This window comes from Gracilinanus agilis, chromosome 1 (assembly GCF_016433145.1).
Source record: "Gracilinanus agilis isolate LMUSP501 chromosome 1, AgileGrace, whole genome shotgun sequence".
Classification (NCBI taxonomy): domain Eukaryota; kingdom Metazoa; phylum Chordata; class Mammalia; order Didelphimorphia; family Didelphidae; genus Gracilinanus; species Gracilinanus agilis.
Genome location: NC_058130.1, coordinates 621,870,170 through 621,889,727, shown reverse-complemented (window position 1 = coordinate 621,889,727; position 19,558 = coordinate 621,870,170). Strand labels below are relative to the sequence as shown.

At 36.3% G+C, this 19,558-nt stretch overlaps 1 protein-coding gene across 1 annotated transcript in view; it reads left to right on the top strand.

The window, feature by feature from the left end:
• The window catches only part of MYLK4 (myosin light chain kinase family member 4), a 143,771-nt gene that overhangs the window by 102,159 nt on the left and 22,054 nt on the right, over positions 1-19,558 (top strand). Inside the window, exons 3-8 of the mRNA XM_044668285.1 lie at positions 10,139-10,214; positions 10,920-11,316; positions 13,279-13,604; positions 15,180-15,285; positions 16,034-16,127; positions 16,221-16,330. Of these exons, the coding sequence (XP_044524220.1) occupies positions 10,139-10,214; positions 10,920-11,316; positions 13,279-13,604; positions 15,180-15,285; positions 16,034-16,127; positions 16,221-16,330 (1,109 nt within the window). The remainder of the gene's footprint in view (positions 1-10,138; positions 10,215-10,919; positions 11,317-13,278; positions 13,605-15,179; positions 15,286-16,033; positions 16,128-16,220; positions 16,331-19,558) is intronic.

The following is a 19,558-nucleotide window of genomic DNA, read 5'->3' as shown; positions in this document are numbered from 1 at the left end:
TGTCAAGTTACCTTATACAATACATTTCAATTTTAATAGGCATTCCCAAAATATATCTCATTAAGGATTGTAGTATTTTTTTTCACAAGAGAGATCAAGTATGCTATATTATTGCATGTTATATACTATTAACACAGCTAAACCATCTAGCATTGTAATTTGAAAGTAGTCATTAACTTTTGATATCAATACCTTAATTTCAAAAATACTTCATAGTATTACATCAATCATATGGACAATGAATGAGGACATTATTGCTGATGCTCCACAAAGCTCTAATTTTCCAGGCTAAGTTATTTATTTCGGCAATTGTGGTTGACTCTCTTCGATGTCACGAATATATCAGTGAAGATTCATTTACAGAAATCTGAGGTCGTTGAGAACAGCCTACCTTCTTGGACCCATCATTCAGATCTTGTCCTTTCTTAAACAATGGCTCTTTGTATAGACCAGTGATTCCCAAAGTGGGTGCCACTGCCCCCTGGTGGGTGCTGCAGCAATCCAGGGAGGCGGTGATGGCCACAGGTGCATTTATCTTTCCTATTAATTGCTATTAAAAAAAATTTAAAAAAATTATTTCCAGGGGGCTAAGTAATATTTTTTTTCTGGAAAGGGGGCAGTAGGCCAAAAAAGTTTGGGAACCAACTTGAAACAAGTTAACGTTGAGAAAAATTTTTTTAAAACAAAGTAGTCAGGGTTGTTTTCTTTTAATGCACAAGGAATTTGAGTCTACTACAAGGAAGAATGAGTGATCATATAGAAGCAGTCTATTAAGGTTGTCATATAAATAATTTGCAGAATCATCTGTCAGTGTCCAAAACTTAAATATTTTTCCTGAAACTCTTCCTGTTTTGTAGTTTCTCTGTTCGCCATTTCTGAAGATTTATTTTTCTCTTTGCCCCTTTGGGAGCTTACCAGGGTTGGAATAAATGGTGACAATTTCTTCATTTGTTTTCAAGTTTGAGTTTGCTTGTCTCAGTGTATTAACTGCTAAAAAGAGAGTGTTAATTTTAGAATTTCATTAAGCAGTCATATGAAAGGCACCCAGCAAAGGGCAGGTAAATCATTAGTCTGGCTGTGTCCCACAAGTGGAAGATGTTAGAAGGTTGAATGGAATGTCTCCTGCAGCTGATTCTGAGTGTGAGGTATGTGAAAGTCTAGGCATCCCATGGAATGATGTTGAGGTCCCTCAAAGGCATCTGGCAAGGGCATGTGACTTATGCCCTCATCCAGGGGTTTCAGAACTAAAAGGGATTCCAAGGAGTCCCCAACATAGCCTAGCTGTTTGAGAATATTGACTATTATCACACACTAGCATGTAACCATCTAGAAAAATGAAGGATGGATGTGTAATATAATTCTGAGAGAGTGTGAAACCATATTCCAGATAGATATAACCCGTGGTTTTGGGATTTAAGTGTCTTGTTAAGACGTTTATGTCTTTTGATAATTTAGCCTAGCCTGGACTTGTAAAGTTTAAGTACCATGAGGGCAAGGACTGTTTCTTTTTGGCTTTGGATCTCTGACAGCTGCCATATAGTAACACTTCTTTCTGAGCTCAAATCTGGTCTCAGATACATACTGTCTATGCGACTCTGGGCAAATTACTTAACCCTGTTTGCCTCAGTTTCCTCTTCTGTAAAATGAGCTGGAGAAGGAAATGGCAAACTACTCCTGTATCTTTGCCAAGAAAAACCCCAAAAAGGTCATGAAGAGTCAGATATAACCAAAGTATGACTGAAAATTTGCTAGATTGGTATTCTAAAATGATAAACTTAACTATGAAAACTCCAGTTCAGTAAACTGAATTTTATAAATGAAATAAAGTGTGAAACAACCATAAAATCCAAACTAATGGATTTGGAGATAGAAGACTCAAAGGTTCAAAGCTAGTTCTGCTGCCACCAACTACTTCTAGGGGCAGCTAGTTGATACTGTGGATAGAGTGTTGGACCTGAAGTCAGGAAGATTAATCTGGACAAGTTACTTAAGCTCATTTGCTTCAGTTTTCTTATTTGTAAAAGGAACTGGAGAAGGCAATGGCAAACCACTCCAGTATCTTTGCCAAGAAAACCCCAAAGGGGGTCACAAGTCAGATATTACTGAACAATATCAATTTATATAATTAAAATTTTTTCATCATTTGTCTTTTCTTTAAAAAAAATTCTATTTTCCCAATTATATGCAATAATAATTTTCAATATACATTTTCAAAGGAAAGGGTGGTGTGTTTTGTCAAGGGCTTTTTCTGTATCTATTGATATAATTATGTGATTTCTGTTTGGTTATTGATATGATCAGTTATGCTGATAGTTTTACTAATATTAAAATCAGTCCTGAATTCCTGGTATAAATTGCACTTGGTTATAGTGAAAGATCCTTGTGATATGTTGCTGTAGTTTCCTTGCTAGTATTTTATTTAAATCTTTTGCATCTATGTTCATTAAGGAAATTTGCTTTCTTTGTTTCTGCTCTTCTTGTTTTAGGTTAGCAACAGCATATTTGTATAATGAAAGGAACTTAGTAGAACTCCTTCTTTACCTTTTTTTCTCAAATGATTTATATAGTATTGAAATTGATTGTTCTTTAAAAGTTTGTCAGGATTCACCTATGAATATAACTGGTGTAAAAGAAAATCGAATTAAGCAATTTCAGTTTATATTGACTATTTTTACCTCTGTATAACTATTTATTCTTTGCATGAAATCCTATTAGATAATCAGTATTTCAGTGATAAGTTATAAAGAATAATCCCAATTATTAATTGATTGAAAAATTGTGTATGAGAATCAGTAATCAATAATTATATTGTGAGTAAAATAATAAAGAATTGTTAATGAATACCTTGGCAAGATATCCTTGTGAAGGGGAGATGTGTGCATGTGTCCTGGAATTTGTTCAGACATTATGATATCTTAATTGACTTTGAAGCTACAAGAGTGACCTTGGCTCTTATTGTATATGGAATGGATAATTATTTCATAAAATATACCTCCTTAAAAAAGATATATATAGGGGGCAGCTGGGTAGCTCAGTGGATTGAGAGCCAGGCCTAGAGACGGGAGATCCTAGGTTCAAATCCAGCCTCAGACATTTCCCAGCTGTGTGACCCTGGGCAAGTCACTTGACCCCCATTGCCCACCCTTACTCTTCCACCAAGGAACCAATACACAGAAGTTAAGGGTTAAAAAAAAAAGAAAAGAAAAAAAAAGATATATATATGTAAACCCTTTAATAGTAGTCTTATATCTATATATACATATATATGTTGACACATAAGCATTGGGTCTTTTGGCCTAGCTGGGAAAGGCTTGGACTCTAATAGTTTGTAATTTATAACTTTCTATAATAAATGTCAAAATGGCTCAGATAATTGCTTCCAAGTATTTATTTTTCATTTTTACCCTGCCCCTAGGATTTTTCCCCTTAGGGGGTTTGTTCAATTTCTTTTTCTGAGATAGGATTATTCCAGAGTTCTGTTTCCTCTTTACCTATATAATTTTTGATGAGTAAGTTCCAATTCCTCATTTGTCAAAGGAGGCTGTTAGATAAGATGACCCCTAAGTTCCTATCAAGCACTAATTCTATATTACTATAAAATAATTTTTAATAAAATAGTAGCAAAAATATTTCATTTCCTCTTATGCTCCCTTTTAATCTCATTTTCTTTTTTGCATGTTTTTATTGCTGTTTTTACATTTGCATGTGGTATGTTTAACTTCTAAAGGCAGAAATGCTTTTCATAAACGGGAAAAAAAAGAATCCAAATTGTCAGCAGAGCAATTTTTTTTCTAGATTTGGTAAATGTATTTTGGGTGCTATGCTCCTCCATGCCTCAGGATCAGCTTTTCATGCAAAATACAGACCAGAAAATTAGATTCTGAAAAATAGTGTGGCCTAGAAAACAGAGAAGACAGAAATCCAGATCCTATTTCTAATACTTTGTAACCTTGAGCAAGTGACTTATTTCTCAGGGTCTTCCCCCTGTCTGCCATCATTTATTTATCAGATAACAGTGGGTGAACTTCTTTGGGAACCTTGAAGAAAGTCATCTTTTAAATGAAGAATGAGTTTCTAGAGAGAGCTATTCTGTATCAAGAAGACTTAATTCAAGGCTGGCCTCTGGCACATAGTTGCTGTGTCACCCTGAGTAAATCACTTATCCTTTCAGAGCCTTTAGGTAACCCTAGAAAATTGTGAGGTGCTGGGCAGGGGATGATATATTTTGGTCTAGGAGCTCCCTATATCCATGAAATCACAATCTTATTAAAATATATAGTAGATTACCACTCATTCTACTATAGAGGAATAGTTCTTGAAAGTCTGTCAATTAGCATTTATTAAGCTCCTATTGTGTGCTAATACTGGGGATTTAAAGAAAAAATTACTCTCAAGGAACTCATAGTCTAATGGGAAACAACATGCAAAAATTACATACGTAAGAAATATATTACAGAGTAGATAGAAAGCAGTCTTGGAGGGAAGGCAAGATCTAATAGCAGAAAAGCAATGACAAGAAAAGACAAAGCTAACTATAAAAGTTGCATCCTGCCAAGATAACCTCTTTGTATTTTATAGTGCAAATTAGCTTTTGGATTAATAAGAAAGGAAACAAAGCATAAAAATAATATGGCCGTATCTCAGGGAGACCTTGAAATATCAGTTGATGGAGTTAAGGAGAAATTCAAAGAGGAACCTAGTTTGTCTCACAGGCTAATCAAAAGAAGCAAGGGACTAGAGAAAGAGAAAATGGATCTGAGAAGCATAAAAGGGGAAGGACTGGGGAGAATACTTTAGGAGTGGGGTGCTTGGGCTGATTATGTATGAGGTGTATCAGGACAGAAATTATGATGCTAAAACATTTCTTCCTCCCTCCATTCCATGGTGACCCTATATCTCCTTTTTCCTTGAGCTTACAACCAAGCTGGCTGGGTGTACTTATTGGGACTCCGCAATTTGGGGGAAGCAATTAAGGAAGAAACATTTCCAGAGAAGAGACAGTTAGGGGGTTATTCTGGGAAATTTTTAACAACTAGTTCTTCAAAAAAAGAAACATGTACCAAGAATATCTTTTTAAGTTTAATCTACATTACTAACATTTTCTTCAATACTTCTTAAATCTAGATCATCAACAAACTAATAAATCAAGCCCTAATTTGTGTTTGTTAATTCATGAGGTGTGACTACCTATGGTGAACATTTAATGATCAATTCTAGGGAGACTATAGGAGACAGCTCTAGCATAGGCTTATCAGTTATAAAAAAAGTTAGTATAAAAAAAGTTACTAGAAACTTGATTGTGGCTGGGGGCTCATAGCTAATAAAAATTAAAGTCTATTGAAAGTCCTTTGGGGAAATTGGGCAGTGTGGTGGATAGAGTACTGGGAATGGAGTCAAGAAGACCAGAGTTCAAATCTGACATTAATTAGTCATGTGACCTTGGGCAAGTCACTTAACTTATTTGCCTCAGTTTCCTCATCTGTAAAATGAGCTAGAGAAGGAAAAGGCAAACCAATCTATTACTATCGTCAATAAAACTCTAAAAAGGCGTCATAAAGTGACAGACACTCCTGAAAAAAGGATTAAACAACAGAAAAATTCTTTAATACTTCTCATATTAGAGAAACTTCTATACTAGATATAACCCCAACATCCATTGGTATGGAACTCTCTCCGTCTCCCAAGTGACTTCAGCAGAAATACAACAAAGGCAGACTTTGTGATGGAATGTTCTCTTATATTGTATATGAGATGTCAACTTCTCTCCTTATTGATGGAGATCAATACCCCATGAAGGTTTATGCCAGGAAATTCATCCGGACAATGATTCAGTAGTAGAGTGAGGGTCAAATAGGAGTGGTTGAAGAACCCCAATCACCATGATGTCCCTTGAACACTACTACAAAACAGTAGTGTTACTAGGGGTAGTAGTGTTACTAGTGTCCCAATAAAATACAACAAAGACAGACTTTGTGATAGAACATTCCCTTATATTGTATATGTGGAAGAATGATAATGTAGCCTACATATGACACAACTTTGGCACTACTTGTTATTTCATAGGATTGCACAATCATAAGATCATAGTTTTAGTATTAGAAGGGACTTCAGAAGTCATCCAGTTTGATTCCTTCAGTTTAGAGGTGAGAAAACTGAGCTCAGAGAAATTAAGTGATTTGTCCAGGATTGTTCCAAGATTAAGGCAGGATTTGAATCCAGGCTTTCTGACTCCTAGAACCATGACTTATGGAAAGTGGCTTATTGGTAGTATCTGAAATGTTTTATTTTCCTATTTTAGTGCCTATCTTATGCTTTAGAAGAAGCAACTAAAATTACTTACTGTTGGATTGTCTATAAGGGAGTTAATGGAATTAGAAAAGGAGAAAAAAATATTTCTTTTTATTGGAAGTTAATGCAAAGTTCCTCTAGATGTCAGTATTACATCAGGAAATCTAAACAGCATTGACTACATTTTTAAGTCTTCCTGTCGATATTCACATGTGATATTATTAGTGTACAATCATTCTTTTTTGGGGAAGGTATTACTCTTGTGTTTCTAAATGTGGACTGGAATGTCTGAAAGCTATAGAACAAGAATGAAGTCACAGTTTTTAGAAATTCCACTCAGAAAGAGCTATAAAGTAGATGAACTATAATGATTTGAAAATGACTCGGTGTTATGACTGGAGCTCTCAAATAGGCTTCTGGAAGGATGGGTAAAATCTCAGACCAATTACCTTTACAGAAGCCTGGATTGTATCTGAATTACCATGTCATATTAGACATGCCATTTTTGGTGAACAGACCCATTACTCTGGGATGGTGACCAAATAAAACTCAAGTGTACAAGTTGCTTGGGGTGAGAGTAACAGAAACATTTTCCTTCTCATGTGTCAGGACCCAAACTCTTTCTTTCTTCCTTTCTTTCTTCCTTTCTTTCTTCCTTCCTTTCTTTCTTTCTTTCTTTCTTTCTTTCTTTCTTTCTTTCTTTCTTTCTTTCTTTCTTTCTTTCTTTCTTTCTTTCTTTCTTTCTTAACTTCTATGTATTGCCTCATAGGTGGAAGAGTGGTAAGGGTGGGCAATGGGGGTCAAGTGACTTGCCCAGGGTCACACAGCTGGAAAGTGTCTGAGGCTAGATTTGAACCTAGGACCTCCTGTCTCTAGGCCTGACTCTCAATCCACTGAGCTACCCAACTGTCCCCCAAATCTTCTTTCTTAAGGGCGTGGGGTGGGTCCCACTGAAATGTCTACACCATAGAGGACTCCACATAACTCTCTTAGGGCAGCTATGCCCTTTCTTCCCCAATGGCTTACTTGGGTCAGTTTCTCTCATTGCTGAGAAGCCAGTGCCAGTCAGGTAACAGGGCTGCGCTCAACTTTCATCCATCAGCATAGTGAGAGATTATAAAAGAAATATTTATCAACTTCAGAGATTCATGTTTGCAAGAAAGTTAAAAGCACTCATTTACAAAGAATATCATTTCAATATACTGAAATTAGCACTGTTTAGATGGGTGCTTTGATGTGATAATTACAAATAATTTGTATTTATTAATTACAGCAGGATCATTTTTCTGGTTGATGTTCACATATGATAACTGCTTGGGGGACAAGATTACTTTTGTATTTATTTATGTGGAATGGAATGTTTGACTACTAAGTCACTTTCCTTCACCTTAAATGCCTCAATTAACTGTTGTTTTGACCTATTGCTGATAAACAATAAAACTGCTCATATCACTTTCCTGGGTGATTTCCCCCAGATCTCTTCATTTTGCCTGTGTACCAATGGAGAAAGAGAGACCACATTTTATATTTCTTTGCATCACAGACATTATCTAGCACCAGTGCCTTATACGAAAGACTGGAGCTTTTGTTTTGTTTTTTGTTTTTTGTTTTTGCATTTACAACTCTTCATACTAAACTGTACTCTACCTTTCTAGACCTTTTCAGAATACTTTTCATTCATTACATACATCCTTGGCTATGTACAACATTCTATCTCCACCATCATGTTTTTCTACAAGTTATCTTACATCTCTGGAATGCTCTTCTCTCTTAACTCTGCTTCTTAGAATCTGTACGTAGGAATTCTGAGTTATCAAAGCTCCTGACTGTGGCTAATATGTCTTAGTACTCTCCATCTCTGCCTAATTGTGAAACACCCGTCCAACTTCAGGGTAGCCTGAACCACTAGGCTTTTCTTGATTCCTTTTTCTCTTATCAATTCTGCTTCCTTTCCATATCCAGTAAGTTATTATATACTTCATTTATATATACATATACATATAAATATATATTTACTTATTTATCTTAAATGTTTTCAGCAAAGTTTAAGTTCTGTGAGGGCAAATATTGTTTCTTTTTGTCTTTGAATCTCTGGTGCCTGGCATATAGTAACACTTTGTCTCAACTTCCTACATTCAAATCTGGCTAACGCCACTTAATTAGCTGTGTGATCCTAGGCAAATCACTTATTCCTGTTTGCCTCAGTTTCCTCAACTATAAAATGAGGTGGTGAAAGAAATGGCGGACCATTCCAGTATTTTTGCCAAGAAATCCCAAATAGAGTCAAAAAAATTTAGACAGGCCTGAAATGACCAAACAATAACAATAATTACTTGTTGAATTGAATGAATTGATAAATGCTTGATAAATATTTTCTCTTTAGTTCCTCTCTATTTATTTTAAACCTCTACCTTCTGTCTTGGAGTCATTACTGGGTATTGGGTCCAAGGCAGAGGAGTGGTAAGGGTAGGCAATGGGGGTTAAGTGACTTGCCCAGGGTCACACAGCTAGGAAGTATCTGAGGTAAGACTTGAACCTAGGACCTCTCATCTCTAGGCCTGGTTCTCAATCCACTGAGCCACCCAGCTGCCCCCTGATAAGTACACACACACACACACACACACACACACACACACACACACACACACATTTATTTTATTTTATTTTTTTAGAACCCTTACCTTCCGTCTTGGAATTAATACTGTGTATTGGCTCCAAGGCAGAAGAGTGGTAAGGGCTAGATTTGCCCAGGGTCACACAGCTGGGAAGTGTCTGAGGTCAAATTTGAACCTAGGACCTCCCATCTCTAGGGCTGGCTCTCAATCCACTGAGCTACCCAGCTGCCCCCTGATAAATATTTTCTAACAATCACAGGATCACAGTTTTATCCATAGATAGATATCCAAAGAAGGGCTTGTAGAGTTTATCCAATCCAGCTTTCTCATTTTTATAGATGAGGCCCCAGAGAGGTTAAGTGTCCAAGGCCACACAGAGAATAAATTGGAGAGATGGAGTTTAACCTCCAGTTCTGAAACTCCAAATCTAATGTTCTTCCCACAATACCACCCCGTCTCCAGATATGTGATTATTTAGGTTATTAATTGGTAGAAGCAGACCATGTCTAATTGAACGTTTTGTAGACCATTTAGTGTTTAACACTGACTGATGACTGTAATAATTTGCTTGGATGTTCCTTGAAAAATGGAATAATTTATTAAAACATCCTGGCACAGTGAGAGAATACAGCAATAATAAGAGAATTAGATTCTATTGTAAAGTGTATCCAACCTATACACAAAAAGATTTCCCACATTTAATTTAAACTTCACAAATTTGGAATTTATTATGTTTGTACAGAAAAAGAACTAACATTTACCTTAGTACCAGCTTTGTAAACAGAATTTGCCACAGCCCATTAACAGTGTAAAGAAGATTGTAGAGCAATGTTTGCCTAAGAAAACTACCTCTCCAAAAGGGTAAAAGGGCCTCTTTACATACAAACAATATCTTTGCAAAGTAAACCACAGGTCTGGATGACTCTGGCCAATAATTCAGTATGCTAATTAAAAAACAATTATCTATTAATTAAAGCTGCGCCTCATGTATCAAACAATAACAAGTCATAGAAAACTAGTTGCTATAGTTCTTGCTCTGTAAAAGAAAGGCTTTGGAATAGTTCTCCCAGGTCCATGCCAATTCAAAATCTAATGATCTTGCCAGTCAAAAGTAATAATGTTTTTATTTGTTTTAAAATATTCTATAATTCAGATTAACCTTCCTCCCAATGACTCTGGAACATTTCCTGGAAGTTGGAAATACATTCTCTAATATCTCAATTGTATATCCACAGGCAAAGGAGACGGTGTGGCATCATTTAAGCCTGAAGGAAACATGTGTTGTAAAGAAGAGAACTCTAGACCCCACAGGTAGTATCTTATAAGAATATATGGTCAAGGATAAAAAGATTTTTGTTGGACTAAACTGTTGTTCTTGACCACATGAAAGATGCACTTACGAGCTAGGATTTAGAGAGCTATATTTGATTTATATTTACTTGGCTTCCTGCCCTCATTGAAGCATGAAAGAAAGCTGAACAAAAAACAACAAGCCAACTAATTGGCAATTGCTCCATCATCTTACTTCATCTTGCTATGTTTAAAGTTCATATTTACTAAGAGAAAAAAATTTGTGTGTGTGGTTGAGATGTATAATAGCATTGCTGATGGAAAGCAGAACTGGCCTTATTGTCAGGAAGAACCCAGGCTCAAATCTTGCCTCTCACATTTACTGGCTGTATAATCATTGGCAAACCACTGGTGCCATGTCTTGTGCCCTATGTGACTCTCTAAGACCATAGGTCATAGATGAGTTTTTGATGATCTTACTTCAGTGGAAGGAGTTTTCATATTGGGAGGCACTAATTCTCTATAACTATGAAACTTAGAGGACTCTATTCAAGGGTGGTTGTCAATATGTGTACATGTGTGAATATTTATCCACACACACATATATGTACAGAGGAGAATGGAGAGAGTGAAGTATGGAATGTGGGATGACAATCATTATATCATTAAATTATACTAATCTCATGAACCTTCTATTAAAATCCTGTGCTTTGTCCTGGCTTCTAGAGAGATCTACTCAGAAGAACCAAGCCTGCTCGGAGAAAGAAAAGATTCATAAACTCAACAAGGAGAATGCTGAAAAGGCCTGTGCTTCCCTGGCTCACAAGAGTTCTCCCACAGGCAGAATTCAAAGCAAAGTAGAAGATTTTTCTTCCAAAGAAGAATACAGAGAGAATACTATTGGAAGAGATACATCAAAGATGGGAAGACAAGAAGAGGTAACCATTAATGGAGAAAACCAAGACACTGTGGAAAAGCCCAAAGCTTTGGGAGATGTGAAGGGATCTCAAGAGAGTGTGGTCTCCAAAACAGAGAAGAATACACTTCATGCTAAAGGAGATATCAATGAAGAAGAAACTGGGGAGGAAGGATCAACGGCTGCATTAAAGGAAACATTAGAAAGGTATAAGAGTTGGCTTCTTATCTCTAGCTCATGTTATAAGATGAAGAACAGATTGATAAAACTGAGAGGGAGAAATTTCATTCAAGGTAGGGTTTAAAGCAATGGTGTCAAACTGGAATAGAAATGAGGTCCATTAAACTATATTGAAGGATTCCTGCTGGAGGAAAAACACAGATAAATATCTGTTTTGTACATTATAATTTATTTTAAAATATATTTCCTAATTACATCTTAATCTGATCCAGAGCCACTTTTACTTTAAAGAACAGACCGCCTTGCTATTACGATATATAATAGCCTTGTGTACTCATTACAAATTCAGGCATTAAATGAATAGCAGCATCAATAAGGACTCCTGTGCCATTTTTTTTAACGGTTGTAGTTTTCAAAGTGTTTGCCTTTACTATTTCATTGGGTCTTCGTATCATCTCTGAGAGGTAGGAAAGGATGGTATCATTATCTGCACTTTGAAGATGAGGACATTGAGGTCTAGAGAGGAAATGATTGTTCAGTGGGAAATGTATCAATCATTTAAAGTCAGAGGATCTGGCTTCAAATGTTGTCTTTCTTTTTCACTCTCTGTGTGGCCTTAGGTAAGTCATCTAACTTAGTTTCCTCATATGGAATGGGGAGCTTGATCTAACTGTGAATCTCTAAGATTCCTTCTAGTCCCAAATTCTAAGTCTTGTCCAAGGTTACCCAGGTAGTGAGTGACATAGTCAGGACTGGAGTGCAAGCTGCCTCTCGAGTCCAATGCTCTGTTTTTCCCCCAAAATAATAACTATCTAAGTGATAACACTCAGGATCTCAGTGATGGGGAGCTTTTTGTATGTCTCTTGTGGGTTATCCATCTTTTTTGCTACTTTTTCTTTCCTTGCCTGCCTTTTGCTATTTCAATGGCTATTCATCCCTCTGTTTTGTTGAGTTATTTTTCAGTCATGTCTGACACTTCATGATCCCATTTAGGGTTTTCTTGGCTCAGATTGGTTTGCCATTTCAATCTCTAGCTCATGTTATAAGATGAAGAAACTGAGGCAAATAGGATTAAGTGACTTGCCCAGGGTCGCACAGCTAGTAAGTGTCTAAGGCCAGATTTGAATTCAGGTCTTCCTGAGGTCTAGGCCTGGCATTCTGTCCATTGTGCCCCTAATAATAATGGCCATCATTATTATAAAGCTAACATTTATAATAGCACTTTCCTTACAAAAACACTGGGAGGTAGGTGCTACCATTGGTCTTAATTTACAGATGAGGAAACTGAGACAGATGTTACTCAGATTAATACAACCAGGAGAATGTATGATGCCAGATTTTACTGCCTCCAGGATTAGTGCTCTATCCACTATGGTAGTAGACAGGGACTATAGAAATTGATGAAATTGATATTGGTCAATTTTGTAAACTGAGAAGTAAAAGTTTTATGAAAGGACTAGAGGGCAAATCTAGCTTATAAATCAAAATAAAATTAATAGGTTAGATGACATAGTTTTAGACATATATCCTTTATCAAATTATATCTTCTCTAGTGAGGGGAGAGCGAGGTAGGGAGGGATTTAGCAGGATCTTTTAATGTAACAAACTAACTAAATAACATGTACACATATATATGAGATATATCTATATAGATTTAAATTTCCTATATTTATATTTAACTACCTATCTATCTATATACCCATCTATGCATACCTATTTATCTATACATAACAGCTGTGATGAGGAAAGTACCTGAGAGTTAATTCTGTAAGAATACTGTTTGCCACAAAATATAAAAGCATGATTTATTATTATATTTTAGTACTGCCTTTCTAAGTAATATCATTTAAAGGATCTCCATTTGGAGGATGCTTTATGTTTATTTTTTATTTTAATTTTTAAAATAAGAACTTTTAATTTTAATTTAATTAAGAGCTTTAAATTAAGAATTTTTGAAATTAAGAACTTTACCAATTTTGTATTTTCCAGGGATAATGACAGTAAAAAGGATAATTCTTCAGTAATAACCTCAGGAGGCCAATCCATGAGGCTTCTTTCCCAGAATGCTGAGCTAGCTCCTCTGGCTGACCACAGCAGTAAGCGAAGAGTGAATGATGGAGGCCTCCTTACTGATGATAAGAAGAAGAGTAGAGTTGACATAGAGGGCAGAGATGAAAAATGCAAAGCTCAGGAGCCCACCAAGATAAAACAAGCTCTGAACAGCCTACTAAGCAAATCCCAGGAGTCACCAAAGATTAAAAATGGGCATCCAGCAAAGTCTCCTCCCAAAGAGAAAGATCTGGCAATACCACTAGGTAGGAAATGGTTTATTTTTCAGTATTAACCTTTTTTCAACAATCATTTAAAAAATTGTACTTGGCCTAATAGCTAAAGAGGCAGTAGAGAAGACTTAGAACCTTAAAATATGTAGAGAGATAGATAGGACCCAATCTGATGATCTCCCTTTTCCATCACATTCATAACATTTGAAGTTCAAAATCAAATGTGGAAAATATAACCAGAACAATAACTAAAAATCCTGGTATCTGGAGAAAATTCTATTGAGAGAAGAAGCGAATATTAAAGTGTAGGTGGGCCTTGAAGACACAGTTGAGTAATGGGGTTAGTCATGCAAAGAAAGGGGTCAGCCCATTCCCTTCCTCTTTTCCACGTCCTCTACTTGTCTGCTATCTTGCTACCTTGCCTTCTCTAGGGGCTACGTTTCTCCCTTAATCCCTGTAGGTATGTGTTGAGGCATAGAGATTGCAGTGATGTTTGTAACCTTCTTCTTCCTCCCCATCTCTACTCCCATGTTTGGGAAAAGCTCTAGTTGTTTCCCATAGTTATGACTTTGAATTTACCTCAAATGAGTTGGAGTCTTCTTTTTTTTTAAGATTACTGAGTTTTTTTTTTTCTATACAAATGACCTAAATTGGAAGCTTTTGGAGGTGAAGGTTTGGGTCCTCTCCTTCATTTGTATTGGCCTATATTACATATGCAGTCAGTACTTAATAGTTGCCGATTGAATGAATGAGTCAGTGAAATAAGGTATTTATTTTTGTATTTTATTTATGAGTCTATAAAGGTGAAAGAATGAGTGGAATGAATTAATAGATATTTGAGTGATGAATGAAGAACGAATTACCAGTTTTTAAAAGAGAGAGACATAGAAAAGAAAGTGGCTGCTAAGGAATTATTATTACCTGATGATACTACTTGATTGAAATCAAGCTGCAGCATGTTGCTCTCCCACTAGAGACTAAGGGTAGGAACCATGAAAACTTAAATGGTTTTAGAATTAAAATTTATCCAATTTTACAGGGTGTTTCATTTCCAGTCAGAAGAAAATCAGTTTTGTGACTTGGATTTCACTTTAAGTCTAAAATATTTTGGAAAGTGATCTATAAATTTTTTAAACTATTAATAGCATTAAACTACATGTTTTCTTTCTCTCAACTGATTAAAATAACTTACTGTTTCAGTAATGCCTTTGATGATATTCCAAATAGTTCCTTATCCTTTGTTTGAAATGGTCCAGAATTTGGGAAAGGTATCTAATGGAACAATATTCAGACTGGAAATTCTTCAACTCTGTTTGACGTTTGATGCTAGGACTCCTAAAGATAGTGCAGACGGTGATTCATTCATCCTGAGATGTTTTCTTTTAAAACACTGGCATCGAGCTGTTTATTTTTGCAATGCATAACGTTAGCATTAAAGAAAACATGAAATGTATTTACAGCTCTAATTCACTAGGAATAAAACATGTGACCATTTGGTCTCAGATTACGAAATGAGGAAATTTTCAGCACGAAGCATTTTAATAGATGCTACCAAAAGAACTGGAAACTTAGAAAGTGATTCTTTTTCTTTTTTTCTTCCTCTTGTAGATAACAGTCCTGCTCCCCCGGCCCCATTCGATCACAGGATTGTCACAACCAGACAGACAGCAATCAACAGTCTCTATACTGTGAATAGGAGGGAAATCTTAGGAGGGTAAGCAGTCCTTGATTGCTGGAATTTACTCAGCAGAGAAAGTGTGGATGAAAAATCTCGGGATCTTCTTAAATGGATGCCAGCCTAGAACTGGTAACCGAATATGTTATCTCATCAAACACTTAAAAAGGATTCTTAATCACCTTCAAGCTCAAACAGATGCAGGCTGGGTCAGTGGGGTGGCAGTCGCTAAAGGCAGCATTTATTAGGCTGATTTATCTCTGAAAAGGATAGAGACCAAACCAATTTCAAGACTAGTTAGAAACTGTCCCGTTCTTTGGTTTGCAAACTGAGAACCAATGTTTAGAATTGGGAATTCATTGAGTTACAGACCGTGTCTTATTTTGCAAAGTTGAAGATGAGATCAAAGGGACCTGGTCTTATGTAACTTTGGAAATCTTAGTCTTTTGCATTTTAAGCTCAAGCCCACATGCAAGAGTGATTATATCAGAATGCTGGCAGAGCTATCCCTATTAAATCCAGATATGTTCATAATGATTGGATTTATCTAGAAGATTAAAATTGGATGGAATCTGGTACAGGATATGTGCTATTGGCCTGCCCATATGGTCTCAGAAAGCGAAACCACCAGAGTAATAGTGTGCTCATTTGATTTGTTCATTAAGAACACATGGAAACATCTGATCAGGAAACTATTGCCATGTTCCTCGTTGACCACTAGTGCTTAGACCTTTGTCATCACATTGTCTTTTGTGCTCCATATTTTTTTTTTGTTTTGTTTCTCCAGGGGACGGTTTGGTCAAGTACACAAATGTGAAGAAAAAGCCACAGGCCTGAAATTAGCAGCCAAAATCATTAAGACCAGAGGGGTTAAGGAAAAAGTAGGTACTGAGTAATGTGGACTTTGCTGCCCCTTGTTCTCGTTACATTTTAAACAGCCCTGGGTCTAAGAGCCCTTGCGTCTTTCCTTCCAGGATGAAGTAAAAAATGAAATCAGTGTCATGAACCAGCTGGACCATGTGAATATCATCCAACTCTATGATGCCTTTGAATCCAAGAATGACATTGTCCTGGTGATGGAATAGTATGTGTTTTCTTTTCCTTGTTGGTTTTCCCTATCTTTCTTCCTTTTCCATTTCCCCTTCAGAGCACAGATCACAACAACGATAATATTTTCCACGAGATTTTACAATTATTCCTGTAGTTCAGTTACCCTTTAGAGGCTGTAGGATTTGTTGCTTTTTGATATTGACTTTTAAGAAAACTATAAGATCTTAAAACTTTTTTTTTAAACCCTTGTACTTCGGTGTATTGTCTCATAGGTGGAAGATTGGTAAGGGTGGGCAATGGGGGTCAAGTGACTTGCCCAGGGTCACACAGCTGGGAAGTGGCTGAGGCCGGCTTTGAACGTAGGACCTCCTGTCTCTAGGCCTGACTCTCACTCCACTGAGCTACCCAGCTGCCCCTTTAAAACTTTTTTAAAAATTTCATTGAAGTATTTTTCCATGGTGACATGATTCATGTTCTTTCCGTCTCCTTTTCCCTTCCTCCTCCCAGAGCCAACAAGCAATTCCACTGGGTTATACCTGTATTATCACTTAATACCTATTTCCATATTATTCATTTTTGTAATAGAGTAATCTTTTAAAAACCAAAACCCCAGATCCTATACCCATATAAACAAGTGATAAATCAAATAAGAAAACTATAAGATCTTGTAAAAATGTTCTTACTATTACAAAGTACTTAAAGGTTTAAAAAGAGATTTCATCATATTTTGTATCTTATGAAATAGATAATATTACTTCCCCTTTTTTGAGGTGAGCAGAAGTACTTGGAGGTCATCATGACTTCATATTTCCCAAATCACAAGTCCAGCACTTTTTCCACTACTCTTGGGAAATTGTTCATAAATGCTTCCATTTATAATATATGTTAGATGACAGCATGGGACTTTGCTTAGTACAGTCCCTGAAAAACAGTAGGTGCTTACTAAATGCTTATTGACTATGATTTCTTCAAAGATCTGTTTGCTTTTTATCATGTAGGATACTTTTAGGAACTTTTATTTATGAGATCATGGAGTCAAAGACTGAAGAGAATTTAAGGGTTTATCTGACTCAATTCCCACATTTTATAGATGAGTATGCTGAGGACCAGAGGGTTAAGTGATTTGCCCAAGGATACTGAGGAAGTGGTAAGAGATGGATTTCAGCTGAGGTCCTCTAATTTCAAGCCCAGTGTTTTTTCCATATACTCTGACTTCAGTATTCCAAGGATCTTCCATTTTATTAGTCTACCATTGATAGAGATGACATCTTTTCCATGCCTTGGTAGACCTTAACTTTGAGTTACTGTGGCCAAAAGAGGTTACTTCTTTATGGTGATGAACCTCTTTGAAATTACCTTGGCTGGTCCTCAGACAGTTGATATGCAATCTATTGCCAGGGCCATAATCAATCACAGGTTTTCTGTCTTTACATATCTAGGCAGAGCGTGGGTGTCATAGAGGTAGCCTTTGAGGAGTCAAGGTCATCTTAGCATTTTGTGGTATCTTGTGTTCAAGTCTGGAATCAGATAAAACACTCATCCATCTATATCAAAAGTTATAGCTGAGAAAGGATATTCAGCAAAGATACAGAATTGATTCAGCTGAGCCCAGCTTCCCAGTCATTGTTTCCAAAGCTGCTTCACCAGTCAGAAATCTCTAATGTTTGTCAGCCAGTCAACTAGCATTTAATAAACGCTTACCAAATGCCTTTTTTTCTCTGTATCTCTAGTACTTAGCAAAGTACCTAGTTTATAGAAAATTCTTAAAAAATGTTTGTTAAAGGGGCATTTAGGTAGTTCAGTGGACAGAGAGCCAGGACCTGGGTTTAAAACTTGCCTCTGGCAATTCCTGGTTGTGTGACACTTGGCAGGCCACTTAACCTCAATTTCCTAACCCTTATTTTTCTACCTTGAAACAGATACTTAGTATTGATTCTAAGATGGAAGGTAAGCGTTTAAAAATAAATAAATTAATAATAAATGCTTGCTCTCTGATACCTCAGTAGAACTTTAGTGGATCCACTATCTCAGGCTAAATTATAATATGAATCTAGTCAATATAACATATTTTTGAGCCAAATCAGGTTTATCTGTCAATCATTTTGAATGTGAATGTCAATAGCAAATTTCAGAACTCGATATTTAAAAACCTAAAAATAAAAAGTATATTCTATTGTAGAAAAGGACCAAATAGCTAGCCTTTACTAAATAAAACAAAATTATTTTAAAAACAGAAATAATCAAGAATAAACATTGTGAGATCAGTCATAACCAGGAACAATGTGTTCTTGATGAAATATTTGTTCTGAGGGCTTAGAATTGTTGCTTATGAGATAATCTATGGTTCAATTCAAAACTATGCACATAAAATCCTAGGCACCGGAGAAAAAATGTCATAGTTCCTACCCTCAAGGAATTATAGTCTAACATTTCAAGAATACCTCAAAGTATAATAATAACAATAGGTAGTACTTATATAGCACTTTAAAGTTTGCAAAGCATTTTATGAATATTATCTCAATAGATCCTCACAACAACCTGGGACAAAATTGAATCACAGAAAGATTTAGTGATCTGCCCAGGGTGGCACAATAAGTGTCTAAGGTAGGATTTGAATTCAGAACTTCCTGACTCAACGTCCAGTACACTAGTCACTTTACCATCTAATTGCTTTATAGATCTCTAAAGTACTTGAAGCAGTCCACTTATTACCTAGCCTTTCTTCAGGTTTTGTCCTGGCTGTTCTTAGATTCATAGACTTAGAGAACGACAAATTAGGACTCATCTAAGTTTTGTGTTAATTGCACAAAAAGTTCTTCAGGTCTTAGCATCCATAAAGTTAATGTTATAAATGTGCAAAACCTCTTTTTGAAAGAGGCAAGTTGCTAAAAAAAAACAACAAAGACAGAATATTTGGAAAAGTAAGAAAAGCTAAAATATATCTATTAAAAGTATTAGTCATTAATAAAATGGGGCCAATGAATTTGAGAGAATAATATTATGGATTTTTGTTCATTTGGTGTGTCTGGAATTGAGAGTTCCTTAGGGAATCTCCTTTCCCAGTGTAGATCAGCACTAGTCCTAAAAGTTGCCTGGGGCCCCTGAGAGTTTAACTAATTGCCCAGTCACACAGCTAGGATATTGCAAAGGCAGGAACTGGAATCCAGGTTTGGCCTCCTGAGACTGGCTCCCTCTCTGTCTCTCCTCTCTCTCTCTCTCTCTCTCTCTCTCTCTCTCTCTCTCTCTCCTGTCTCTTATACAC